General features: G+C 43.3%; 3 protein-coding genes across 3 annotated transcripts in view; 2 read left to right on the top strand and 1 right to left on the bottom strand.

Annotated features, from left to right (window-relative positions):
- Nucleotides 1-2,836: 2,836 nt before the first annotated feature.
- On the top strand, nucleotides 2,837-10,744 carry LOC310785537 (putative 2-ketogluconate reductase; the record flags this gene model as incomplete). The annotated part of the gene is made up of 5 exons (XM_083646652.1): nucleotides 2,837-3,215; nucleotides 3,548-3,719; nucleotides 7,567-7,745; nucleotides 7,862-7,958; nucleotides 9,613-10,744. The coding sequence occupies 5 exons, from the start codon at nucleotides 2,837-2,839 to the stop codon at nucleotides 9,767-9,769; spliced, it is 984 nt and encodes a 327-aa protein (XP_083502778.1). The 3' UTR covers nucleotides 9,770-10,744.
- An 892-nt stretch (nucleotides 10,745-11,636) lies between these two features.
- LOC310785538 (proteasome assembly chaperone 2-like) lies at nucleotides 11,637-17,112 on the top strand. Its single transcript, XM_083646653.1, has 7 exons — nucleotides 11,637-11,771; nucleotides 12,706-12,877; nucleotides 13,168-13,226; nucleotides 14,457-14,575; nucleotides 15,136-15,315; nucleotides 15,572-15,692; nucleotides 16,277-17,112. The coding sequence occupies exons 1-7, from the start codon at nucleotides 11,715-11,717 to the stop codon at nucleotides 16,355-16,357; spliced, it is 789 nt and encodes a 262-aa protein (XP_083502779.1). The 5' UTR covers nucleotides 11,637-11,714; the 3' UTR covers nucleotides 16,358-17,112.
- A 931-nt stretch (nucleotides 17,113-18,043) lies between these two features.
- Nucleotides 18,044-27,986, bottom strand: part of LOC310785535 (tyrosine-protein phosphatase non-receptor type 2-like) — an 18,725-nt gene continuing 8,782 nt past the window's right edge. The window contains exons 7-10 of the mRNA XM_083646650.1: nucleotides 26,785-26,946; nucleotides 24,029-24,288; nucleotides 22,418-22,516; nucleotides 18,044-18,922 (exon numbers count right to left, since the gene is read on the bottom strand). Of these exons, the coding sequence (XP_083502776.1) occupies nucleotides 18,901-18,922; nucleotides 22,418-22,516; nucleotides 24,029-24,288; nucleotides 26,785-26,946 (543 nt within the window). The 3' untranslated portion in view covers nucleotides 18,044-18,900. The remainder of the gene's footprint in view (nucleotides 18,923-22,417; nucleotides 22,517-24,028; nucleotides 24,289-26,784; nucleotides 26,947-27,986) is intronic.

Raw genomic sequence — 27,986 nt, forward strand, 5'->3', positions numbered from 1 at the left:
TATATGATTGCTCTTGTTTCTGCTCTCTTATGCTGTTTCATAATCATGTGTTGCTTTTGCCTATAGTTATGTCCTGTGGAACCCCCTGGCCTAAGAATTTCACACAACTATACTTGTGCAACCGGAGTGACAATAAAGATCTTGAATTTTCCATGTCAACATAAAGCTTTATGAACACACAAGCCCTGTTCGAAATCGCAGAAATGGTGGACTATATAGTGTGTTCACCATTTTGTACTAGTGTTTGAATTCTCAACTGTTAATTTGATTCCCTATATAGTCCACTATAAAATGCCCACAACACTGCAATTTCTAGTGAACAGCGAATGTAACCCTACATTTTCTCCCATCTACCACAATGCAATGTGGTCATGTTTACCAAGAGTGAGGTAGTGTCCAAAACTAATTAGATCATTCCCCATATTCCGGACACGGCTATAGTTAACGTCTTGTTAATAACCTGCATGCTAACAGCGTTTCCTCTCACAGGTTATTACATGATTATTGTATGCTTATGACCTCTGACCTCTCAAGCTTGCTATGTTCCTATTGGCTGTCTGTAATATTGATCTTTACTTATCAGAGGTTCCCAAACTAGGGACATCATACCCACATTGTGGAGCGGTTTCTGCTGAAAACATGATTCTCTGGCTATGGAAGATTTCCTATGGAAGGGAGTGGACTTCCTGCACAGAATCAAACTCTTCACTCACACAGCTTCTTTCTATTAATCTGCTTAGTTTTGTCATTTTAGATTAAAATACTAATTAACCCTATAACAATATTACTATTAATAATTAATGAATCCATTGTTGAAAAAGTGAGAGGTCTGTCTCAGGGTCTCCATGCCTGACAGATCTCTCGGTTTCTTCCTTGTTCTCGTCCTCTCAGCTTTGTAAAGTGAAGGGCCCTGCTGCGGGTACGAGCTGTCAGTGCGCAGCCGCAGACGAGTGGTTCTGCTCTAGATGCTGCGTACCATTTTTCCTGAAGGAAGGAGGGGTGGCGGGCAAAAAAGTGTATTGGCTGGGTGGGATTAGTGTCCTCTCTGGGTGGGATGTGCTTGGAGCGTGATTTCTAACCCCCCATGTGTTGGACGCATGGCTTGATGGTCCCGCCTCTAACATGGCCATCAGCCTATCATAACTCAGCATTTGGGGGCGGCACCTGGGGATCGCCAATCTGATTGGCCTACACAGGCCAGCTGGCCGTGTCATGTGGGTAGTCTGGTCTGGGCACCTTCCACCCCGCTTTTTGTCATGGGGGCGTAAACCCCGGACCCAGAATTAACACCGGATGGCAATGCGCCTAACAACGTCTTTGTTGCCGTTAGCTTGACGCGGTGATGTTACCTAAACTAGAGTCTGATCAAAACAAAGCTAGCGTTACATAAAACAAAACGTTTATGCAATATGGCATCTCCGCCACCACCGCCTGACACACCGGTCAAAACGGTGAAAGAGGATTCTGATACTTGGGTCAAATTGTCAAGTTAACGTGAAAGTTGACGAGCTAGAAACGCTGCCATCCGGTCTAGGGCGGGCTCTAGGCGGGAACCAGTAGGGTGACAAAATCAATTGTGGGCGGGAGCCAGGCTCTTTCTCGCCGAGAAGAGCCTGGTAACGCGAGGTTACATGTGGGTGAAGATCATGGTGAAGATGGACCCCGTCTCGCATGTTTAGGTTTAATAATCTATAACTTGAGCAGAAGCTGCTGTGGGAGCCTCCCTCCTGACCTCCAGCTTCTAGTCTCAGGAAACAGCAGGACTCCGAGAAACTCCTCCAGCTACAGTTGAAAAAGTGAGAATGATCATATTTATAACTGCATGCTCATGATCATCATAGTATTTTTTAACGCTTATTCTGGACCGGGAGTGCCCATTCATTTGTGAGTGCCGACTACTGCAATTGTGCAATACACATTTCATCTTAATAGTAAATAGACCCTTTTCACGGGGGCCATTTTGTGTCGAAAAGGCAGAATAAACAGGTGTAACTAATGAGGGTTTCCAAATTCCATTCATGGAAATTTGAAACCCTCGTTAGTGTTTTGCTCGCCTTGCACCTGTGTTTACCCTGCCTTTTCGACACACAATGGCCCCGTGAGAAGGGTCTATTTGAGTTTCTGTGGACTGTCACTTCACATTTAGCAGTAAAGAGAACCTGAATATCAATCCTACAAACAAAAGTGATAATTTATTATGACAATTTGAATAAAGATGGTATTTCATTAATGTTGGGCCCATAAATCTTTTGTTTGACATTTTAAAACTCTTTATAGGCTCATTTCACAGCAACCTTTTGAGGTGGCAAAGCAGGAAATAACGTAGGTGTAATCATTAGCATTAATGAGGGCACCTGGCACTGGAACACCTAAACAGAATGGAAGCATAACTAATAGTATCAGCTACAGCTGCTTTACTTCCTGCTTTTACCACCTCAAAAGGGTTGCTGTGAAATGAGTCCATTGACATGATTATTAACTTACGCCAAGCAGAATGCCAAGTCTCTCCTATGCCCAGAGCATGAGGAGACTGTGGGGGCCAGCACAAGCACACTGGCTTCTTAAAGTGAGAAATACACACAGACAGGTATTGTACATTGGAAACTGAAATACCGACTTAACGTAATCACTTAATTCAGCTTGGTCACTACAGTGCAACAATGGAATTGAATAATGTCTCAAATTGGAAAAACTGCTAAACTCGCATGCCCAGGTGTGTTTTAAATAAACATACCGTTGTAATTCTGTTGATGATATCCCATCAAATAAATACAAAATGAGTTGCGTGAAAGTTAACAAATCGATCTAACGCAATTCTCCTCATGGACCCCAGGTGATGGAGGGGGACAAGCCGTGGGCTCTGATCTCAGAGGTTGGGGGTGAGCACGGCTACACCAAGGAGATGGTGGACCTGGTGAAACAACACTTCCGAATTGTCGGCTACAGGGAGCTCCTGCAAAACCCCCCGCTTCACGCCCCCAGCATCCAGGCCATGTTCGTGTGGAACGGCGAACCTGCGGCCGAGGCCTCGCTGCTCCGCCTGCTTCCCTCCCTGAAGGTGATCTCCAATGGAGGAGTGGGCATCGACCACCTGGACGTGACGTTCATCACTAGCCTGGGGGTGAAGGTGGCTAACACGCCGGGGGTGGTCGCCGACGCCACCGCAGATATGGCCATGGCTCTGCTTCTGGCATCGGCACGGACCGTTCTCCAAGGTGAGAGCAGAGCTCGACACCGAGCCCAAACATCTGACCCGGGCCGGGCCTGAACGTCTGAGCCGAGTCTGAACATCTGACCCAGGCTCGAGCTGAAAAAAAAAAAAAAAATTTCAAACCGAGCCCGAAGGCCACCACTTTTTTGAGCCAAAGCCTGACAAAAAGTCTAAATTGATAATAACAGCGGGCCTATCTTTCTTTCAACAATGTAGGTAAATTAAGAAATTCAGTCGAATTGAAAGATGAATTGAAAGTGGCAGCGATGCAAACTTTGATCAAAATGTCGATGATACACGGCTATTACAATGAGCTTCTTGTCCTTTGTCTCATAGGTCACCAAGTAGCTGTGGACCCAAAGACCAGCCATCTGCCTCTAGACCTGATGGGATATGAAGTCACAGGCTCCACTCTGGGAATCATCGGGATGGGAGATATTGGCTACAAAATAGCTAAAAGAAGCAAAGGGTTTGACATGAAGATCCTTTATCACAACCGCAACAGAAGGTAAAAGAGTGTAATGACAAACGACACATTGCTGCTGTTTGCAATTTATAACTACCAGTATAACACTGGGATAAAAACAAACAACATAGGAAACAAGGTCCACAGCTACTCTTACAATTATAAAACATTCAAGGGACACAAAACATCAGCGAAGTAAGGGTTGAAACTGTTGGATGTCCACTTCTGTTGGATATGAAAATATATGCATTGAAATTGACATTCATTTTTGCCAGGTTTCATGTATTTCCTTTTGTAAAGATGAAGATAATACGTTTCGCTCTGTAAATACTTGGTCACACTTGAATTGCAATTCATTTGTGTCCAGTTGTACAGAAGTTAAACTGATCAAGTTAAACTGATCAGGTGTTATTGGCCAAATGTGATGTCAATTTTTTTTATGGAAATTGAAATTTAGTGCAAGATTTTTTTTGCACATTGATGAACCATTAACAGACTATTCCATCAGAGAAAGCAGAAATAACTATCAATCACAGTCAAGTCTCAAATGGATTGTCATACACCAATCCCTTATCCCATATACCATAATCCCATATACCATACTACATAAGTTCAATCAGGAGAGACTAGAGACCAAAGGATGAATAAAGTGATATTTATTACAATAAAGTGAATAATTTACTACAGAAAGAATGATGAGAATAAAGTATTGTTATTAGTCTTTGGTGGTTAGACACCGCAGGGAGATCTTGAGAGAGCTGCACCAGCCCAGATCAGCATCCAGATATATCCCCCTGCAGTGTCTAGATACTGGTGGTGCTGGTGATCTCCTTCTGAGACTCATGATGAGACTCTTCCGACTGAAGAATGGGATAGGTCTGCGATGACTGGGAGGAGAAGGGGAGGAGGAGGGTGCGAGCCTGACAGCAGCGATGATTGAGAGGCTGAATGAGACAGAAACAAGCATATTTAAGGAACCCGCCTCCAAGCAATTGGCTTACGACTGGGTTGTGGAGCAACGTGATAGGCTTACACTGGAGGTGAGAGGTGATGAGAGCAGTGATGTGACACTATGCAATTGGTTAACAGAGACTGGGCGGCAACCAGCTGATTGTTCATTGAAACCCGGAAATTGATAGCTTATTGTGATCTTGTGAGTAGATTGAAGAGTGGAGATATAAAGTGAATTAAGGAAGTGTAAAAGATATTAGTCTTCCTGCTTGAACTTACGTTGAGAACTACATTTACATACAACATCATATTACATACATTCTATACTACAGTCAATCATATGCATCATTTACTACAACGTAGTATTTGAAGGCCATTACATACTATACATGACACCCCTTAAACTGGTTGTAGTGCTGGCCAGAAATAAATGCAGGTGGAACAGGTGGAGGAAAATCTATCTTTGGAAATGTTTAGATAGGTGGTGTTAAAGAATGAAATTCCACAGCCAAAAGGTAAACAGTGAACCACTTGAAGGAAACCAGTTGAAATGAAATGATGGAGCCAGGAGTCAAGATTCAAGATTCAAGATTCAAGATTTTTATTGTCACTCCATGGTACAAGTACCACGTGTGAAATTCTTGTGCAGTGGACTCCGTTTACGACATAGTACAAATAGGCAACAGCAATAAGTAATAGGCAATAAGAAATAGGCATCAATAAGCAATAAGACAGCAATAAGGCAATAAGAAATAGGCATCTTATAAGCAATAAGACAAGTCGGTGGCTTATACGACAGTGGCATATTCATTGCACATAGGTGCACATGTCATGTGCATACGTTAGACGTGTTCAGACATTCCAAATTCGACGTTTTATACATACATGTGCAAATAGCATGTACCTTATTAAACATACACTTAAATTTACAATTTACAATTAAACGTTAGGCACCTTATTAAACATACACTTAAATTTACAATTAAACGTTAGGCATCCGTAATAGTAGCAGCTGCAGTACGGTACTGCGGTACGACTACTGCACTATTTGTGCATATTTAGGAGTCTCGTGGCCTGCGGGAAGAAACTGTTCCTCAAGCGATTTGTGCGTGTTTTTGGAACCCTGTATCTCCTCCCTGAGGGTAGCCGGGAGAACAGGCTGTTGTGGGGATGGTTTGTGTCTTTGATGATCTTCAGGGACCTCCTGAGGCACCGCTGGTTATACAGTTCGTGCAGTTCTGGCAACTCGTCTCCTGTTACGTGCTGGGCCGCGCGCCTCACCCTCCGTAGCGCCCTGCGGTCCATGGTGGTACAGTTCCCGTACCAGGCGGTGAAGCAGCCAGTCAGCAGGCTTTCAATGGTGCCTCTGTAGAAGTCCCTGAGGATTTCTTTCCTTAGCCCAAACTTCTTCAGGCGCCTGAGTCCGTGTATTCGCTGTTGGGCCTTTTTGACAACAGTGGCGGTGTCAGAAGAAGTCGTCTGATATGATGTATTGAACATAGATCTTGGCCAAGAGATGCACTCTTGCATACTCACGAATGGATACACAGGCTTACATACATTGAACAGAAAGTCAAAGATACTTATAGGACACACATCAGATGACATGTCTTGACGCACACTTGAAGGCTACTCTGTAGACCATACATGGGCAACATACGGCCCGCGGGCCGTATGCGGCCCGCGGGCGCCCCCTGTGTGGCCCGCGATGGAATTGCAAAAAAAAAAAAAAAAAAAAAAAATTTTTTTTTTTTTTTTTTACAGTGCACTTGAACGCAACATGCAATATACCCGCTGAATAAGTGTCCAAATGTTCATGTCATTCTGGGCAATACTCTTCTGTTATAGCATTTCAGTCTGAAATATGGAATATCTTTCAATAATATTTATGACTAAAAGGCTAAAAGTAATCTCATGTGTAAGAAATGACTGTTCTACATTGAAGTAGAAATTTAAATAATGAACTTGTTGGTTTTGGATTTATTTAGCTTCAAGAGTGCATTTTTGTTCTTGTGTGACCCTCAACACAGGCTTTGAGAATCCCGGGCCACTTACTGATACTTATGCTTAAATTAACCCACTCATATTCTGGTTTATTTCAAGAAAAACATTTCGGCTAGTGGAAATTCTAATTGGCTGGTAACTTTAAAATCTAGCAGCCATATTGGCAGGTGGTGAAAAAAGTTAATTTCAAGCCCTGCAGGGAGAGCAGGTGGTGACATAAGAGTGAGTGAGGAAAAGGATCAAATATTGGTGGTTAAGACTGAATAATGACATCACAATTGCTAATTTAAAATGAGTTATTCCTCTAAACCTGGCTTCAAATGCCACAAATTTTTCGTGCTGGCGCCGTTCAGCCCTCAGCAAAATCTGGTAGCGAGGACATTTTTTTGTGGCCCTCTCTATCATCAAAGTTGCCCATCCATGGGTTACGGCATGACATTATTTGTTCGGCCCCCGGCAACAATCTGGGTTTCTCATGTGGCCCCCCATGAAAAATAGTTGCCCACCCCTGCTGTAGACTCAACCTATCTGTTATTCTGGCCCTGTAGAGGGCACTGTGGCACGGTGACAGGGCACAGTGTGAGATAGAGAGGAGCTGCAAATGTAAGGTACAAGTTATCTAAATACGTCTGTGTATGTACACAGGTTATCCAAATATGATGTCTATCTGTGTATGTACACAGGTCATCTAAATATGAAGTCTGTCTGTCATAACTATATGTAACTAAAATGGAAATGTATATGAATATATTAATAACTAGTGATTGTCCAAATAAAGGCTAATGTGATGTAAATTTTCTCTATCAGGTGGTAAAAAGTCAACTCAGCATCCAATAGAGTCAAAACAGGCGTGACGAGACTCTGTTATATTCATACAAGGTGTCTGTAAGAAAATGTGTATGCTCCGCCCTCTTTCTCCTTCCGTCTTCTTCAGGAGTGCTGAAGAGGAGCGCGCGGTGGAGGCGACTTACTGTCAGAACATGGACGACCTGCTGAAGCAGTCTGACTTCGTGGCGCTGGCGGTCCCTCTGACCCCCGAAACCACGGCTCTCATCAGCCACAGAGAGCTTTGCCTCATGAAACCCACGGCGACGCTGGTCAACATCAGCAGAGGTGAGGAGGACAAAGCCTTTCCTACACTGTACTGATCTGGAGCGAAGGACTACAAGTCATTGAATTATGCTGAAAAACAGATCTCTTTTAAGCTAATAATCCGAAATGCGTCTCAGGTCTCGTTGTGGACCAGGATGCCCTCGTCAAAGCTCTCCAGTCCGGGACGATCCATGCAGCGGCGTTGGACGTGACTCACCCTGAACCTTTACCAAGGTCTCGTTTCTCTCCAAATTCACTCACCTCAACCAGAATGACAGTAGTGTAGTATAATATCCATCTGGGCCCTTCTTGATCTAACTTCTTTCTCTCTCTTTCTATAAAAAAAATAAAATAATAATAATCCTAAACTAAACTCGTACCACTGTTCCTTCAGGATTTGTAGTTGTCATAGACTGTGCTCCATAGTTGATTGCTCTATTGCTGACAAAAAGTGTGTTATTGTAAGTCACTTTGGATAAAAGTGTCTGCCAAATGACGAAATGTAATGTAATGTAATAATATAGTGACAGAACATACAGTACACACACATGGGCCCCTATCGTTGCATCGGCGCAGTTTCTAGGCCGAGCGGCAGGCGCAGATCAAAGCAGTGGGCGTGGAAAGGCGCACTTGATATCGTCGTGCTGGCGCTAGATGCAGCCCAAAGCATTACAACCACGCCTTTTAGGCGTAAAATTATGCACCGTCATGCTCATTGGATAAGTGCAATAAACGAATCGCACGCTTGCCTTTTTAGCTCCAATTCCAGTGATCCCGCAAAACCAGACGAAAGCCAAACGCTCTGCCCCCCCCCCCCCCCCCCTCCCTTCATCCAGCCTGTCTGTCTGCATTATAGGCTATTATTCCATATTATTATGCTTCTCAAACCAATCTAACTGCAGTTTCAATACTGCAAGCATGTAAATACGCTACACTATAGCAAGATCAAAGTGAAAATAATGTTCTATGCATCAGCTAGAAAAATATAGCCTATTAGATTGGTGAAAGTTTGTCCAGAAAGATATCATTTTCTCTCGCCTGCTGCAGGAAGGATGATGCACATAAATATACCCTACATTATGTCAAGTCATTGCATAAATGTGTTTTTATTGTAAAACTAAATGTGAAATAGGGCCAAGTTATTGGACGGACATCACAGTATAGCAGATGCCATTAGAAGCGCGTTCCGAAGCGCGTTCCGCTGTTACTTCTCTAAATCACGTTAACTCGACAAGGGGTATATATATGCCCAGGAGGACATATATGTTTCACATAGGGTGGTGTTTTCATTTCGAGGTTTTATTTGGTCCAATATTGAAATGTTGACAATGGCAGGCTGTGTTACCATTACACATTAATTTAGAACTACCTTTTATATCTATTTTGGCTCATTTGGTGGCTATTTAGTAGCGAAATGAAGAAACACAATGCATGCTGGGAACTCAGAGAGAGAGAGAGAGAAGGGTGACAGAGAAGAAGCAGTGAAGGCAAAGAATAGGCCTGCTTTTGAAAAGCGCAAAGCGCTAAATGTAGGCCAGCTCCCAAGATATGACTAGGCTGGTATTTAGCGCCGACACGCCCACTTTGGGACTGCGCCACGCCCATTCGGCCTAAAGCGCATTTGGCAGCCTAAAGCCTATTGCTATCTTGCCGAAACAGGCGCAAGGCACGTTTTTTTGCGGTTAAGGCCCGTAATAGCGCCGATGGCCTGTGGGAGAATAGAGCCCATGGTGTGCAGCAACATCAACATCTCAGATACAAGATATTCGGAAAGGAATTAAATCAGACAAGAAAGATATGCAATGTCAAGATCATTCATGATACCAAAGGAATCAGGAATGAACTGTGATTTTGATACTAACAGCTCCTCTGCTCTCATCCTGTGCAGGGACCATCCTCTCCTCAGCCTGCCCAACGTGCTGATCACCCCTCACATTGGCACCAATACCTACCAGACAGTGAGGCGGATGGTGCAGAGGATGGTGGAAAACGCCCTGGCCGTGATCAACGGCCAGCCGATCCCAAACGAAGTGAAGCCTAAATGACAAAACTGCACAGAGTAACAGAAGAGCCGTGTTCACAATGGTTCACTCATTCACTCGTTCATTATTCCCCGTGTAGTGTTCATCATAATGTAGTGAACTATTTTGGGGAATGATCAAACAAGTTTCAGACACTACTACCTCGCTCTTCTTCTCCTTTGGTAAACACGACCGACCGCATTGCACTTGTGGTATATGGGAGAAAATGTATGGTACATTCTCTGTTCACTAGAAATTGCAGTGCATTGTGGGTATTTTATAGTGGACTGTATAGTGAATCAAAGTAACAGTTGAGAATTCGGACACGAGTACAAAGGCTAAGGTGTGGAAGTGTTTGCCTCATTGGTTCACTAGCTGCACTGACTGAGGTGAAGGGCAAGTGAAGAGGAGGAATGTCGATCTTTTCTTCACATTGTTTTCACCAAGTGTACTTGTTGCACAATCGCACAGGAGAACAAGAGGTACTTGAGCTACCTGATGTCCCGCCTTAATCACTACAATGAGGACTTTGATCAAGATAATTCATGCATCTATTGCTATACATGCCTTTGCAGAACACAAGGGTGCTGTCCAGTTAATATAAACTTGGTATCTTAAAGCATTAAAGGAGTTCAGAGTTTAAAGAAATAAATTAAATCGTTTCAAGAAAGTCACTCGCGTGGCAAGATGGATTTGTTGTCTGACGTCGCACGAATCCAGCTGCCTCACAAGGTTCACTTTATGCAGCACGGTGCTAAAAAAAATCAAATGTGTGTTTTTCTGGAGTTATGTCTTCACAAGAATGTTTCGACAGAATGACACAGATATAAATATATCAATATCAAATGAAGAGTTAAAAGAATGGCTGTCCTTTTTGTACTACTTGGCATTCCACTGAAGAGTGAAACCAGGTTTTGTGGCTACTCCAGTTTGATTTGACTAAATGTAAAAAAAGAAATCATAGTAAATAAATTAATAGTTGTATGTTTTTGTATAATGATGCTGATGACCATGATTAGTAGTAGCCGAGTAATCGACACATTCTGCATACTTGAAGTTTCTTACGTAATAGAAAAATAAAGTGATTAGAATTTAATTGTGTTTTGCTACAATTTGTAATGTGTGTGCTCTTTTGCAAGTTCTATCATATTGATAGGCTATTAATAGTTGTAAAGGCTATCCTACTCTGAATTGAGCCAAAGGTTGAGCAGGTTGGAACCCCATTATGAACCTGGATTGATGCCAAGTCATTATAGCATAATATAGATAGATAATATAGAATTAGTAGAGAATTTATATCGATATTGGCATAGGCTACCTCAATGTGGTAAAAAAAAAAATCTAATTTATTTATTTGATCTGAGAAACGTTCATTTGAGAGAGGAATATAATAGCAGCACATTATACCCCAAATAATCTGTACATTTTAATATTGCAATACAGATTATAGTTTGAAATATGAGCTTGTAGTTCAATCCAAAAGTAGTCTACTGTCTAGCATGTGAAGAAAAACTACAACTCCCTGCACCGCATGCACTCAGACCATCGACACAGACAGAACGAAATGAAAAGGAGTTGCACATCACTCATGTGTAGAACATCTTTGCGGCACAGCAGGTAGAGGTAGACCGTTTCTATGCCTGCTTATATAAACAATCAAAACAGTGTTTTCAAAAGATATGTTGTGTGGAAGACACAACCCGGACAGTACAGTAAATGTCGCCATATGATGTGGACCTTCACCAAAAGGTGTCAAACAAAAATACGTAGATGCATTTCGTTCGGGCGTTTTAGGGAAAAGCTCTGTCGTCATCAACAGTCGACGCCGGGTGAACGTGCCGAAAGCCCACAACACCAGGCATGAAAATAGAAGGGAAAACTGCCTAAACGCGTCATTTTAGCAAATACATTTACCGGTACAGCAGTTATTTAGCGTTATTCAACAGTTTGTTGACTGCTGTCTTTAAACATGTTTATCGCTGCAGAAAGCACACATCCCTCTTTCAAAGAGTTCACCCTCATCATGGTGAGTGAGACATCAGTTTTCTACTGTTCACTTACACCGTTATACACAAGCTGTCTTGTTAACTTAGCAACACGTATTATCATTAACAAGTATGTAATGATAGAGAATCGCATGCATTACCCGCTTATAAAACATTGTGGAGATGTTAGCGAACAGGTGAGCTGTCAGGTGCATATTTGTCTGTCTTGACAAACTGTTGGGAGTTCTTTGCCTGAATGCATAGGCTATATTTTCTATAACAAATCACTGAAACGTTGCTGCGCACATGAGGAATAGCCTATAATTTCAATCCAATGGCTCTCACTATCTTACTAGCTAGATACGACGGTCGTGTGATAAAAAGTTAATATTGAGGTTTTATTTCAAACAAACTAAGTTGTGTATAATAAGGCTGAACTTGTGGGTGGTGGAGGGCAGATCGTGTTTTTGTGTGTGTGTTTTTTTTACAGGCGCAGGTGGAGGGCAGAGAGAAAATTATATAAATGCTAGGTTGGGCAATTGATTTTTCTTTAAATGATATATCATATTTTACCCCACCCCACGTAAATATCAGACAGTCCCTTATTGAGATCTGATACATTACCAGCTGTTTACAGATTTTGCTGCAGAGTGATCATCTGTGATCTGTCCCTCCTTGCAATATTGCCATATAAAAAGTCAAACGGCAGTCATCTATACAATCCTATGACCAGGGTTTAGCTTTCATATCAACAAAATAATCACACCCCTACTATTAAATAATGTGTAGTGTAGTCCACTAGTTACTGTGCCATCACAAGTGGGGATAACTGATTACTCTTTGTAAGGCTGTATTGGCCTACGTGCTTTTCACTGAAGCACAATTGGCTGTAGTGCATTTTAGTGTCATCCTCAACCATCTTCCATCCTCCCTCCATATCTCATGTTGTTGTTGTTTTTGTTGTTGTTTTCCCAGCCAGCCGTGGCTGTTGGCAATGTGGGCCAGCTGGCAGCGGACCTGATCGTGTCGACTCTCAACATGAGTCGGGTGGGCTACCTCCACACGGACTGCCTGATCCCCATGGCGGGGAACAACCCCTACACCACCTGCAGAGAGGACGCAGAGGAGCTGCACACCGCTGCAGAAGGTACCAGCCAAACACTGCTGACAACAGAGTTCATCTCTCCTGTGGGTCTTGTCTTATTTGGCCACTGTAGAGGCCTAATGTGCAGATAGGACCTACCTAACTATTGAGTTTAGGCAGGAGGAGACCCATCGTTTTGAATACACCTGTAGTTAGGGCCGGGCCTCATTGACGAAGATGGGGTCCTTTTAAAGTGAATAGGATACTTACTGATCATGTTTTATAAGTATTTCTTTGAGCGAGTACTGAATAATTACTTCTATCAACCTCACTCACAACCTCCTCATCAACAGTGTACACAGCAGCAGACATGAAGGTGGCAGTTCTTCAGATCAGGACGCCGATTGTTCAGGTAAAGTTACCGCCTGCTGCACCAGCTTGGTTGATTGAGTGTTGATACTGTAGTAGTGTTATATTGTATTATAAAACGGCTCTCTCAAATCAAGCAATCTGATTGGTTCACAGCCATCGTATAAATACCGTAACCCACTCTCATAACCCATGGCCACGCAACTCATAACCCATGGCCATGCAACTCTCTTACTAAAAGGCTTTGGTTACCTCAAATGACAATGTAGAAAAAACAAAATGGCGGAGACAGCTGTCAGATCCTTGTGAATCGATCTTCGCTTATAACTTTACTAATACTTCGCAGAAAATTATGTTTTGTACAAGAATAGACGCGGGCTAATGTTTTCTTTGCAAAAAAAAGGCTGTTAACCCCGCATTTAACCCCGTAACGTTAGTTGGTGTCGGGCTTTGCAGAAAGCTCTCAGCTTCTCAGCAAGCGCTGAGAATGCAGCGCTGCGCTCGAGCTGCGTGTCGGGCTTTGCAGAAAGCTCTCAGCTTCTCAGCAAGCGCCAGGATTGGCCAATGTCAACTTCAGTCTCCAGAACGATCCAATCAAATCACCCACACGTCTATCTTCTTGCTAGAGGTCCCGCCTTACAGTAGTGTTTCAACTGACTCTATCAGAATGCCATGCTAGTCGGACTTATAGTATTATTATTATTATTATATTATCATACTTGGAAACCGTTTTATAAAAGCAATATAGCACTCGAGCTGCGTGTGTTGTGGCATATATCCCGCTGATCAGCGGGATATATTTGCCACAACACACTGGCTCTCATGCTATATTGCTTAAGTATAGTACTGTATAGTAGTGTTATATTGTAGTAGGTGCAGTTGTGTTTTTACAGTGCAGAATGGTTTGCTAAGCCAGCAGTGTGACTTTAATCAATCTCACTTCTTTTTCAGTGTTCTCCATTGCACCGATTTGAATAACTTGTCATTACGCCACACACGTTCCTCTCAATCCACTGACACCAAATCTATTCCCCGCGTCACCGCGGCTGTTAACCGTCCACGTGTCCCACGCTCTCATTCATAAAGTCCTTCCACTTCCCCGTTTGTCGTCTGGGGGGAAATGACATCACCAGGCCTACACGGTCACACCAGGGTGGAACTAAATCACTGCTGTTTGTTTATCACATGATGACAGGATCTGACCGTCACACGAGGGTGGAACTGAACATCTTTACTTGTTTCATTCTTGGCTCGGTCTTCTCTCTCACTGCAGACAAAATCCAAAAAGTTCCGTAAATTGCTGGTGTCTTGGATCAAGGCCAGCGGGTTTTCCAGGACGGTGGTTCTGTCCAGCAGCCATGCCTACCAGAGGGACGACCAGCAGCTCCAAGGGTATTTAGTGACAGACCGCACAGCAGCACATTCATCACTGTGGGGAAGCTTTCACTATTAGCTTCATTAGGTGGAGGATCCACCAAGCTGCTCTAACCTCATTTCATATGAAAACGCTTTAGCCATTTAGCCATTAGCCATTTTACATTCATTATCCTCACTCACTTCTAAGCAGCTTTATTAAGGTGCTTTTACTGATGATGATGCATGAAATGTTCCAGACACAAGGAAAGCTAAGGCAAACATTGCAATAATGATGGATAGATCCACTCACATGTTTAGAAGAACTGCTACTTTATCATTAGGGCTAGGGATAGCAGCAAAGCATAATGTCTATGTAGAGATCATTAAGATGACAGCAAAGCAAAATTAGTTTGTGGGATCAACATGTTGTAATTTTGATTAAATAAGAAGCTATTTTTTCGTATGCAGATTCTTCTTCCCTATTTGCCACAGTTCTCTGTATGGCACCATTGAATATGATGCGTATGCTGACCTAAATGCATTCCCTTGCCACAGCATGTTAACTCTCCCGCGGTCTTGATGTTTTTGCGTGCTAGCGCCCCCCTGAGGTACCTGATCACACCGACCCTGCTGAAGGTGTCCGGCGACGCCCTGAAGGAGCTGGGCTGGAGGGAGATGGAGCGGGTGTCGGCCTTCCCCGGCCTCACAGACGGCAGCGCAGAGCCTCGTCTCTACATCCCCGGAGGAGGCATCACCAAGGGACTGTTCACTGACAGGTGACAGACAGGAACTGCATTGTGATGTATAGCATGACACTTCCTGTTAGGATGGTGGACATATGGTTAAACACTTGTCTGTATCTTTGCCAATATGTTCTAGACAGTAGAACAGGATGCTCATGTTGGAGGCTGGTTGCCTACTAAACTATTAAGAATTCACCTCACTGAAAATACAGCCTAGTGATCAGCAAGTACATATAGTTTTTGAGCAGGTACTGTTTGTCTGACTGTTTGTCCTGGATTTGTTGTGCAGCTGTGCGGAGGATCTCCCGCTGGCCGTGGTGCTGCTCTTCTGCTCAGAGGGAGACAACGTCCCCGATGCCTTCACTCTGGTCAACCACCTCAACGACTGGCTCCACCTGCTGGACAAACCTGTAAGTGACGCTCATGAGCAGCCCCCCTTGTAATGCTGCAGTTACAGAAATGCTGGAAGTAGTTTCCCTCCATTGCGTAACATCATGATAGTGAACAATAAAACAAATGTGTGTGTGTGTGTGTGTGGGGGGGGGGGGGGGGGTCAGAGTTGCTCCATATTCCATTTAATCTGATCTGAAATGATTTGAATACAGGCCTATGTGAATTAAATGACTGAAGTGATTGATGTTCATATTCTGTATACTGAAAGTCCAAACCACTTTAGCTCCTGGTTAGCCTGGTACATGGTTACCCAGGCTAGGTACATGGTGGTATGAGGAGTATGAATAAAATGGGAGTGGGATTAAGAATCACTGTATAATCCAGCACATGTGATTTTGAGATAATAAATCACTGTTGAGATTTTTTTTTTTAAAACCACTGTATAATCCAGCACAACATGTGACTTTGAGATTAAAAAAAAAAAAAAACCCCACTGTATAATCCAGCACAACATGACTGAGATAATAAATCATTATATAATCCAGCACATGATGTGATTTTGAGATAATAAATCAGCCTTTTTGTCTGACTCTCATTCCAGGGTCAAGGGCCCAGCAAATGGAAGATCCCAACATCCTGGAGGCTTCTGTTTGGCAGCGGCATCCCTCCGGCACTCTTCTGATGCACACACACACACACACACACACACACACACACACACTGGCAACATGTTGTTGTTGCTATGTTCAGGCTATAGTTGGCGTATGACAAAAAAGAAAACAATTGTGAAATAGCTGCGACCAGTGACACATATGCAAATTTCAGAAACGCAGGATGGCAGGGGCAGCCCACTGTACTCTGCCTGTACCACCCTGCATTTTGAAATTCCCACCGACCCCCCCCCCCCCCCCTTTTAGCCAATTAGCTAAACCCCCCCCCCCCCCCAGGGTCTGTCTCTGCCAGGTAGCTGCAATGCTTTCCAGTCACAACAGCCTCCAGGCTTCTCTCTCCTCTCTGTCAGCGGAGAGAGAAGCAGCCTGCGTCTCAGTTGCAGTTTCAGAACCTCTCATTTAGCGCTAAGCTGGGATCAGGTCAGCTTATTGAGAAGGGGGACGGACTACTACTCCTGCGTCCTGCCTTACCCTGGAAGACTGCCTGCTTAAATGACTCACAGCCATTATGCTGGTATTGTTTAGTTTACCTAGCCCACTCAAGGATGACTGGACCTAAAACATGGCTGTAAACACTTAGAGGAACACCAAACCCCTTCAATTTGTGTGACATTTGTTGCCGCTTCCTTTATTTTCACAATACCCTTTAGATGTCCGTGTCATGTACAAAGATGGTCCCAAATGTACACTTCTGGTGATGTGCTATTTCCTGGTATTGAAGAACTGTTAATAGCGCTTGATGAATCTTCTTTTTTTAAATAAACGATTGTTGAATTACAAGAATCCAGTGTGTATATCCACAAGGCCAAAAGAATAAAGTGTGAGTTTGTCTTGACCCTGCCTCCACCCTGTTGACTGAAAGTGGTTGGCCAGGTGCCACACTGTTTTCCTGGCAGTCCCGCCTCTCAACATTGTAATTTGATTCCGTCAACATGTTAGAAGCAGTTATGAAGTTGTTCTGATGAGAAAGAGAAAGCACTCAGACATAGACTTTGATCCTGTCGTGCAGTACTGTGTCTGTTGTTTCAGCCTGGGTCAGTGTTTTGGGTCTGTCGATCCTGTCGTGCAGTACTGTGTGTCTGTTATTTCAGCCTGGATCAGTGTTTGGGTGGGTTGCCGTGTGGAGTGCGGTCACAGCCAGGAAATGTCCTGCCGTCATATGTGTCTTATGTCAGTGGTACCTTGCCCTACTCAGGAGCCACATTGACAACAAAATTCTTTGCAAGAGCCACAATCCAAAATAGTTCCTTTCATCCCTTTATGTTTTAGATTTGTATTTATTTATTCATTTTAAGGACTTAAAAGAGCCACAACTGCCCATAAAGGAGCCGCATGTGTGCTCTAAAACCTCGGGTTGAGTGTCACAGGTAGGTGCAGTGAATGAGAGCTTCCAGCGAACTAGAAATGGAAGCTTTAGCTTTGGAAAATTTGAGTTCCATTATTTGGAAAATAAATAAAAAATATTAACTGCTCCAGTGAAAGGATTACTTGGCCAATTCCCTGACTTGCTTATTCTAAACAATCAGTTTAGTCAGTGAGTCAGCGAATATCTTTGCCCAGAATTGCAATTTTTTTAAAGGACGTCCTTTGTATGTTCTGAAATCCCGAGAAGTGGCTCACAGACTGAGGCCGCCAGAAAGGCTCAAAGACAAGTCACATGTCAACTAGATAATATCAGTTTTATTTGTAGATGACACTCTAGGAGAAAGGGAAACTTAAGACATTTCAAAAAGGAGAACAAGTCATGAAAGCATATTTCTTCTGTCTGTTTGAATCAAATACATTTTCCTCTGTCTTTCTTTTTTTTGTAACAAGCAAAAATATGTCTTTTTACACATCTTTCAAAAAGAACACTATGTACATCGTGGAAACGTGCCATGTGGGGGGAGGGGGTGCTTTCATTGAGCCCTCCCGACACCGTGGAAAACTTCAAGTAATCTCTTATAAAAAATAGAACATTTCATTTTTGCCTCTGAAAAAGGGTTCTCCAAAAATACACATATGAACAGCATTACAAGTTGCCAATGCATAGCTCATATTTTCAGTTCAATTCGAGCCTTAATTTGGTAAATGCAATAAAAAGAACGAATGACAAATAAAGACGCAAAATAATAAAATTAATTAAAGAAACAAAAATGATGACACGTCGTCAGACTCCACAAGCAGCGGCGGTTTGGTGGGTGGGGTAAACGAGCTGGTGTGTTTGTCCTTTCAAATGTCCTCTCCAAAGAATGTCCAAGTGTTTGCTGTAAACAGTTTAGAGAGAGGGGACAGGGAGTCACAGGGACGGCTGTGAGGTGGGACACTGAGGAGGATGTGGCAGTGACAGATAGGGAGGCGGGGGGGGTGAGGTGCATGATGGGTTGGGAGAGTGCCACCGGGCCAAGGCTGGGGAGGGGACACAAGCTACAGAAGAGGAGAGCGGTTGCGTTTTGGTGGTGGTGAGTCTGGGGAAGGAGGACACAGAGAGGTTGAGAGGGAGAGAGCTGGAGATCCCTGCCGATGTTGGCTTCGCCACCGAAGCTGTGGTCACACGGCCGCAGGTGGAGACCGGTTAGGTGTCGCTGGTTTTCGCCCTGTCACGAGACACAAAAAAGGGTTCAAGAAGTTGAACTCTGAACCGTATTTAAAAAAACAAAAACAATTTCCTATCAGATTTTGATCTATCCTATCAGATGAAGTCCAAGAGCGATCAAAGAAACTCGTGTGCCACAAAATCCAATGAATGCCTTAACTAAGCTTTATCAGACAATGGAAAGCCATGGAGAGTTTGGTTCGGCTTCGAGGAGCCAGTGTAAATGTTGGCACATTAGTGTCTTGATCATCTCGACAATGGATCGGTCGATGCAGCGAAAGCAGCAATGTGTTCAGATGCTCTGCAAACGTTTTTGAAAGAAAGCAAATGTTTCAAGAAAATGTCCTTCTTGTCTTCAAACCTCACAAACATTTGACACACCGTCAGGGTTGCACAGCAAGACTTTTCTATAACCAGACGTTGGGAGTAACTGGATTGCATATCACTGGATGATATGGAAGGTTTTTAAAAGGTGGGATTAATCAGTGTCTTAAAACAGCAATGTTAAAATAGCTAATCATGCCCAGCTGCTTACTGTAGTTCACCATGTTTTTCTAGGTGCATGTGATGTCCTTGGACGAGCTGAAATCTTTACAGCAGGGATACTCAACTTGCTTTGCCCGGGGGCCACTTTCGTGAAACGATAGGAGGCCAGGGGCCAGTTAATAAACAAACAATATACATTTTTCTGTAGCAGATTGTAGGTTTTTGTGGTGTCAGCCGGAGTTTAGTCTGACAATGTTGTGCACACCGGATAGTTAGTTAGGTTCAGTTAGTTAGGTTAAGTACATGCATAAGTGCCTGGGTTAGCGAGCAGATGGCGGTATTTGACAATTTAGCTGGAGCTCAGTCAAACTTTATTTCACGTTAGTTTTGATTGTGAATTAGATTCTAATTCTAATTGAAAACTAAGGTGAAATTATTCGAAAATGGTCGGGGGGGCCACTCTGCACCCTGTCGCGGGCCGCATCTGGCCCCCGGGGCCGCAAGTTGAGTATCACTGCTTTACAGGCTGACATCTAGTCTGCAACAATGTAGCACAGAACGGCAAAAAGTTTAAATATTGTAACGCTCGACAGCCTCCTCAGCCAATCAACCAATCAACACGCACATTGCCAGAATTGACCGTAACCTCTTGGTGAAACCAATAAATCATACTGTTTAGACATCCAAATGTGAATGTGCCATAGTCACATTCAAACTTAAAAAGGCCAAAACACCCAGTGCAGTTTAAAACCCCACAATCTCCTTATCAACAGCGTGGCCAATGCTTAGGTTGTGAAGAAATGTGAAAGACTCAACCTGTGAAAGGAGTGCCATGAGCAAGCATTACAAACTCATCAGCGCCAACCTTTTTCTTCTTCTATGTTGTTGAATGACAGCTTCAGTCAGGACAACAGCTAACTGCTCACTGGGCTTTTCATAGTGCAGTGGTGCTTGCTAATTCTGGATGATTGTCTAGCCCAGTTAAAGGCTTATTATTTTCCTACATCTTTAAATATCACATATTTTAAAATGTCTAAGAATTGGTCAGCTCCTTGACTATGACGTTTTTGGCATTCTCTCTCCAATCAACCAGACTTGCGAACAAAATAGCAGCACTTACGCGCACAGAAGAGGCAATTGGTGAAGGTCTGATTTAGGCTTCATTTTTGATGTCATAACCCTGTTTTACATCAGTTTGCTCACTGACATTTGATTGGGTAGAATATGTAGATACACGATAAAATAAAAGGACTTTTCATTACCATCACAAAAATACATTTACCACCCATTTACCCAATTTCATTACACAATTGTACAATTCAAATTTGGTTAGTGACCAAATAGTCACAAATTAGAGCCCTTTATTTTATATATTCCATCTAAAACGTGAGGCTTCAGAGCTTCAACAACCACAAACACACACTCCATGCTGTGGTGCAGCCTAACATGAACACAACGTAACAGACCACCAGAGCCAAGCAAATCACAAAAAGATCAAACCCGCCACAGAAACCAAAAGCACGGCAGACACAAAGCGCACACACACACACACACACACACACACACACACACACACACACACACACACACACACACACACACTCCTTCACGTACAAGTTTGGGGGGGTTCTTTTTAAAAGCTGCGGGTAAACTTCCTCCTCTAAATGTCTTCTTTGTGGGTGTTGCTGTCACAGAGGGGGGTAAAAGTTACGGCGCCCCCCACTGGACAGGCCAGCTCTTGTCATGTACAGCAAATGCAGCCCAAGCTGTCCCAGAAGAACCACAACAGCAGATTAAGACCTTGCCAGACCGCGGTTACGTTTTTGTGCCCATTACTGGGACAACAGTAGTCATTTGTCACACGGCAGCGGAAGGCTTCCCAGAAGTGTCTTAGCGAGCTGTTTTTCTTAGGTGCACAGTCATCAGAAAGCAGTGCTTTGTCAGGTCTAACCAGTCCGCCTTCATGAGACAACATCAGCGAGCACATTTGAGAGAGCTAGTCTGGCTGCTTCACACCAACAGACTGTCAAGACTCAAAGGGAAAGAGGCAAAATAAAGACAGGAGGATGGGGCCTTGTACTGCATTCAAGACAACTCGGAAAACACAGAACTTTCAATTTCCGACCCTTCGGGAATAGTTGTGCTCGCGCTGTTTTTTTGACCCGGAGTTACAAAAACATTCACAGTTAGCTTTTTCATTGGTAAAATAACTGTTGAATTCAACATATTGCTTTAATCAGCACTAAATATAAACAATGTAAACACATATTGTATGAGGACACTTGAAATTAGGTCAACAAACACTTGATGACGTCAATCGGACAAACCTGAGCTCTGAAAAGATGGCCCGAATTTCCCACATGTAATTCTGAGCCGTTCGATTCATTTTTGACAGGGCGGAGCTCGTTTTTTTCCTCTGTCCCACTTCCGAGTTGTCTTGAACGGGGTAATAGCACTGTAACACTGTCTGTCCCTAACTTCTGTCATTAAGCTGTTGAGTTTGTTGTTTGAGTTGTCCTTTTTGTGGGGAACTATCTAACTGCTAAGTGCTAAACAGACTTAACTCTACTTCCTTGACTTCTATTCAACTGAAGCAGCGAAAATGACAATATTGCTTTCTGTCTAAGGAAAGAGACTCTAGTGAGCTTCAAACAAAATCAAGAAGAAGAGTTGCCATGGTTCAAGTCTGTTGGATTATTATTATTATTCAAGTTGAATCCCTTCACCAAAGAGCACCTTCTTCACTGGTTTCATTACCCACTGCTAAATATTGCACCGACACGACTTAATTTATTCATTTTGTTAACAAAAGTGATAGATTGGATCCAGTGTTTAGTATTGATCAATATGTCAAGTTTAGTACCCAGAATTGTCAGTCAAACAGTGATATCAATGAATACCTACATTCAATGATAGTAGATGAAAGATAAATCACAGAGTGTAATGTTTAATTACTGAGTTTAATGGTTTAATGAAGGTGAGAGGATGCTTTGGGACGAGGAATAATCACCTTTTCCTCTTCTTTTCGGAGTCATTTATCCTGGGCTTGGTTTGCTGGGGGGTCTTTGCTGTGGCTGATTTGGAGATGCTGTCTTCTCTGCGTCTCTTGCTGCGTGAAAACAGTCAACAACAACAACAAGAACAGAACTTTAAAATTGCCCCAACAGCCAAGTCAGCCATCCATCCAGCAATGTTATGTTTACAGGCTCACAAACATTTAATTGAGTTTGCCATGGTGGCAGCACTGGCTCCGCCTTCTTTCTGCTGCAATGATTAATTGATTAGTCGATCGGCAGAAAATTAATCTACAACTATTGTGATCATCGATTAATTTTTCTTTTTCTTTTTAAGAAAACAAGTAACAGTTCTGAAACTGTTTTTATATGCACTGTAAGGCGACCTTGGGTGTTCTGAAAGGCGCCTCGAAATAAAATGTATTATTATTATTATTATTAGTTCTCTGATTCCAGCTTCTTAAATGTGAATATGTTCTGGTTTCTTTACTCCTCTATGACAGTAAATGGAATATCTTTGGGTTGTGGACAAAACAAGACATTTGAAGACGTCATATAATCAATAGATGAATCGATAATGAAAATAATCGTTAGTTGCAGTCCTACTTCTTCCAAATATATTAAACTGGTGCTCATCTGTGATCATAGGCTGTGAAATTCAAAGCAAACATCAGAAATGAAGTGTCAGTGCCAGATGGGTGACATTCGTATAATAACACTAACATTGTGCTGACTGCGCCGTTATTGATTTTATATGATTTATAAGGTTCTTCATGGGCTAGCACCACCTCCTTTAGAATGCTTTATCAAACGGAGAGCTACCCAGAACATCACGCGAAGCTCGTCGAGAGGCGACTGTGAACTACCTCTGAGACGGTCCTCTATCGGACAAAATGTTTTGTCCTATGGGGGCAGCAAACTATGGAATAGCCTACCACTGTCAGTCAGAGAGAGTAGCAGCTTTCACACCTTTAAGGGGCTGTTAAAGTCATGGCTCAGATCAAATCAAACCTGCGATCACATCTAAACCTTTTTGTTTTATGTGTTGTTTTTGTATGTCCTTGAAAGTCCTGTGTCCACCTTGGTTAATATCCCTAATGTTCCCTGTTTTTGTTTCATTTGTGTTGTGTTGTTTGTGTTTACCCTATGTGTATGTATGTGTCATTTACATTGCTGTATGTGTATGAATGCCCTACGTATGCACTAATTTTCTTATTTCTTCTTTTAAACTTTTCTGTACCTCACCTGTCGAGGGACTGCGGATGGAAATTAGCTAAGGCTATAATCCGGCACATTTACATGAAAATGTTCATTAATGTTGCACTGTCCCTGAAAATAAAATAAAAATAAAAATAATAATAAATAAAATTATTATGGCATACGCTCGACCGCTTTCCTGATCCGCTGATTGAAACGGTTTTGAAGCGATGATCACCAATGATCTATTTAGAGCCTTTATCTGCTGATTGATCGATGCACCCTTACTTTTATTCTTATTCATTTCATTCATGTTGTCGTATGGGAACACACGCACACACACACACACACACACACACACACACACACACACACACACACACACACACACTTGATCAGACTGTACTGACTGTGTTGTGCTGACGTCCAGCTCTTGCTCCTTGCAGGGAGACTGAGTTGTGATTTTGCCATCCTGCCTGCAGTGGCAGTCTCCCCCCTCCTCGGGCTGGGGGGCGCCCCGCTGCCGGCAGTCTCCCCCCTCCTCGGGCTGGGGGGCGCCCCGCTGGCTGCCGTTGTGCCTCTCTGAAGGACACTTGGGCTGAGGATGACTCGAGGGTGGAGAGTCAGACACTGGCTCCTGGTCTTCTCTGGACAACTCCTGCCACCGCTTCTACAAGGAGAGAAGGACAGAGGACGAGAGAAGTTCAAATTCTTCTACTGCTGCCATTACATGAAGAACTTGTGAGGGACAAATCACATTCTGGCAGACTGAATCAAAGCAAATATTGCGATGCATTGACACAAAGGAACTCTGAATAACATTATAAAGTCTAATTGCTAGAACTTCAAAGAAACTAGAACGACCGCACCGCGGACATATGCCTCCGCCAACAAGTGAGCAGTCGACATGCATGTCTGTCCAGACTTTGACGTTTGAGCCAAATGTGAAGAATTTCGCCAAGGTGTTACTGAGATATGGCGTTACCGAGCTTGAAAAAGGCGTTTGTGAGGTTACAGTGACCTTGACCTTTGACCACCAAAATGTAATCAGTTCATCCTTGAGTCCAAGTGGAGGTTTGAGGTAAATTGGAAGAAATTCCGTCAAGGCGTTCTTGAGATATCGCATTAACAAGCTTGAAAATGGGGTTAGTGAGGTCACAGTGACCTTGAACTTTGACCTTTAACCACCAAAATCGAATCAGTTCATCCTTGAGTCCAAGTGGACGTCTGAGGAAAATTGGATGACATTCCGTCAAGGCGTTCCCGAGATATCACATTAACGAGCATGAAACGAGCGGTCGTGAGATCACAGTGACCTTGAACTTTGACCACCAAAATCTAATCAGTTCATCCTTGAGTCCATCTCGACGTTTGAGACAAATTTGATGAAATTCCGTCACGGCGTTCCTCAGGTATCACATTAACGAACATCGTATGGACGTACGGACGGACAACCAGAATCCATAATGCCTTCGGCCTGGCGATCGGCGGCGGAGGCATAAAAATCAATAAATCATCATCCTTCTACCACTATACTTTTGTGTGTTTCTCTACAGCCAATTTCCCCATTGGATGGAAACATTAGCGTATTTTCCCAAAGAAACTCAGACAATGCACTGGGAGGGTGATCTCCCACAGACCTACTTTTGTTTTGTGATACTTCATCGCCAAATAAATGATCTTTTTGTTCCTCCGCCCACCCCCCCCCCGCCTCCGCAGAGAGATCCGAGCAAAGGGTCAGTTACAGAGCAGCACCCGTGCTTGTTGTTGTGGGGGCGTTACAGCTATTAGATCACGCTGCTCAATGCGGTTTGAGGCACAACAACAAAAAATGCTAAAAGTTAAGAAGGGAGGTGTTCTTTCAAAGTTACTCTGTGTCTAACCAAAGGCGTTTGTGTCTCAAAGTTTACACATGTCTTTCTCCTTATATGACGTGTCTGGGCTCTCCTACTCAAGCAAATCTGTGGGATCAAATGACACAGACACTATGTATCCGTCTGTATAACAAGTTTCCTGGATCTTTTTCTTTTGCGATTTTGCCTTTATTGGATAGGACGGTATGTGCCAGCTAGACAGTGACAGGAAAGCAGGGAGGGGAGGACATGCAGCACATGGCCGCAGGTCGGATTCGAACCCGGGTCGGCTGTGTCTGAAGAAACCACCACCACTGAAGAAACACCAAAGGCTTTGGCTACATGGAGCCTCTGGGATTATAGCCAGAGGGGATACTTTAGCCAGTAGTGATACGCGGGTCAGGGTTTTTAAAGGCCCGCACCAACCCAACCCGTCATCGGAGCCAGTTGGCACCGCCCGGCCTGTTCAAAATAAATATCTGAAAATGGCCAAGCCAGCAGCCCGCAAACGGACAATTTAATGTAATATATCTCCGGACTCAGGATGAGCACCGCAGAGCTCTCCAAGGTGTCTAAACTCTGTTTCTCTTCCCGCTCTCTCTCTTTCTCACACACACACACACACACACACACACACACACACACACGTGCGTGACAGTTTTACTGCTCCATGCGTTGCGCGGCTGCTTCTTTCATGTCGTTAGGAGTTCTTTCTGCCTCGTCGGCGTTACAAACTAAAAAACAAAATAACTAATCAAATGGTCATGTCCGAAAAGGAGTAGGAGGAAGCAGATGCTTGTCTAGTCCTACCCCTATTCTCTAATATACTCTGTTCCAGAGTTCATCATAACTAGACTAAATTTACATAGATAATTATCAACATTATAACGCGGTTACTCAATCAACAACCGTATTCATTCATGAATGTAAGAAGTAAAAAACTTTATTTTTATTTTTATAGAAAAGCAGACACTATTAAGAGGATTGTGCATTGCACTCCCCTTCCTCAATACTATATTTACCCAAAATGCAGTTTCTGTATCTATTTTTAAACTGTGCAATATATTTACTAATTTTAATCTCTTCATCCAGACTATTCCACAACGTCACCCCATATATGTGACAGAGTGTTTGAATAAGTGTGAGTGTGTGTGTGTGTGTGTGTGTGTGTGTGTGTGTGTGTGTGTGTGTGTGTGTGTGTGTGTGTGTGCATGCTGTTTCTGCGTTTTGTATACAAGCTGCTTCTAAATTCAATTGGCCCTTGTGGGATTAATAGCGTTGTTTGAAGTGTGAAGTGTGTGTGGTGCTGGTACCTGTACAGATGAGTCTCCCATGATGCACTTGGCTCCCTCCAGGACAGCCATGTAGGAGAAGCGCAGCTGGTCTGGCGTCTGGATCAGGCCCATGCGGTACTTCCTCATGTCCAACAGGACGCCTTTGATGTCCACCGATGACGGCTCTTTCCTCTTGTCCATCTGCATCGGTCAACAATACTTCAAGTGTTTTATCATCTGCTCTTATTGTTTGTTCCATCTTGTCCGTCTGTAAATGTGTAACTTTTTATATATGTTTTTCTGTAAGAGGGCGGCTCTTGCTCTCAAGGAGCACCCCTGTATAAATGAAGGCAAAATTAAAAGAAATATGACTTGACTCAGCTAACCAAGACAAACTCCCCGTTAAACAAGAATCTGCAAAACTCCAGATTCTTCATTTATGCCATGGTTGTTTTTGGACAAATGAATCATGATGTGGACTATGGGTTGTGTGCAGGAAATTTAAAAAAATATGTTGGGGGCAACTTCTGCCCCCCACTGTCTAAAAACTGGGGGCATTTACAAAATTTCGGGGGCAATTTAAAAATAGTAATTAGTGCATAAAGTTGAAAGCGTAGTGTGAACAACAGTTTGTGTCAGTGTGTTCTTCGTCGTCGTCGTCTTCTGGCAACCAGCTTGCAGGTGCTGAGTGTGTATGTTTAGAGATGGAAATTAAATTAATTTAATACAATTATCAAAATATTGGGGTTTTGCCCCTGGATCATGGTTTTAGGGGCATTCTGAGATTTCTTGGGGGCATTTTTGCCCTTGCCCCTGGCTCACTGCGACACGATTAACACGTTCACTGCCAACAACGTGTATACACGTTTTCAGAATCCAGCTGTTGACTGCCAACAACGTGTAAACACGTCGTTGGCATCGATTTTTTTTTTTTGACGGTGGGTTGTGCATCTAACCCTTTTACATATCTTATATAAGTATTGGACGTGTACAACGTGTACAACCCATTCCACCGACCCACTAAGTGGCGACAAGGAAGTAGGAAGGCAAGCAAAAAGCAGTGTGATCCATTTCCATTCTCATGAAAATGGATTGGCGGAGGCGCTTTCATTTTCGCGCTGATTGCTGGCGGTGCGGGATTGCAAACTTGCCTGGTGGATTGCGGATGGAGCACACTTTGAGGCACGCAGCGTAAATATGACCAGAGTCGCAGGGGCTTCATCGGAGCTCTCGGCCAGGGC

Source organism: Poromitra crassiceps (genome assembly GCF_964638095.1).
Source record: "Poromitra crassiceps genome assembly, chromosome: 11".
Classification (NCBI taxonomy): Eukaryota; Metazoa; Chordata; class Actinopteri; order Beryciformes; family Melamphaidae; genus Poromitra; species Poromitra crassiceps.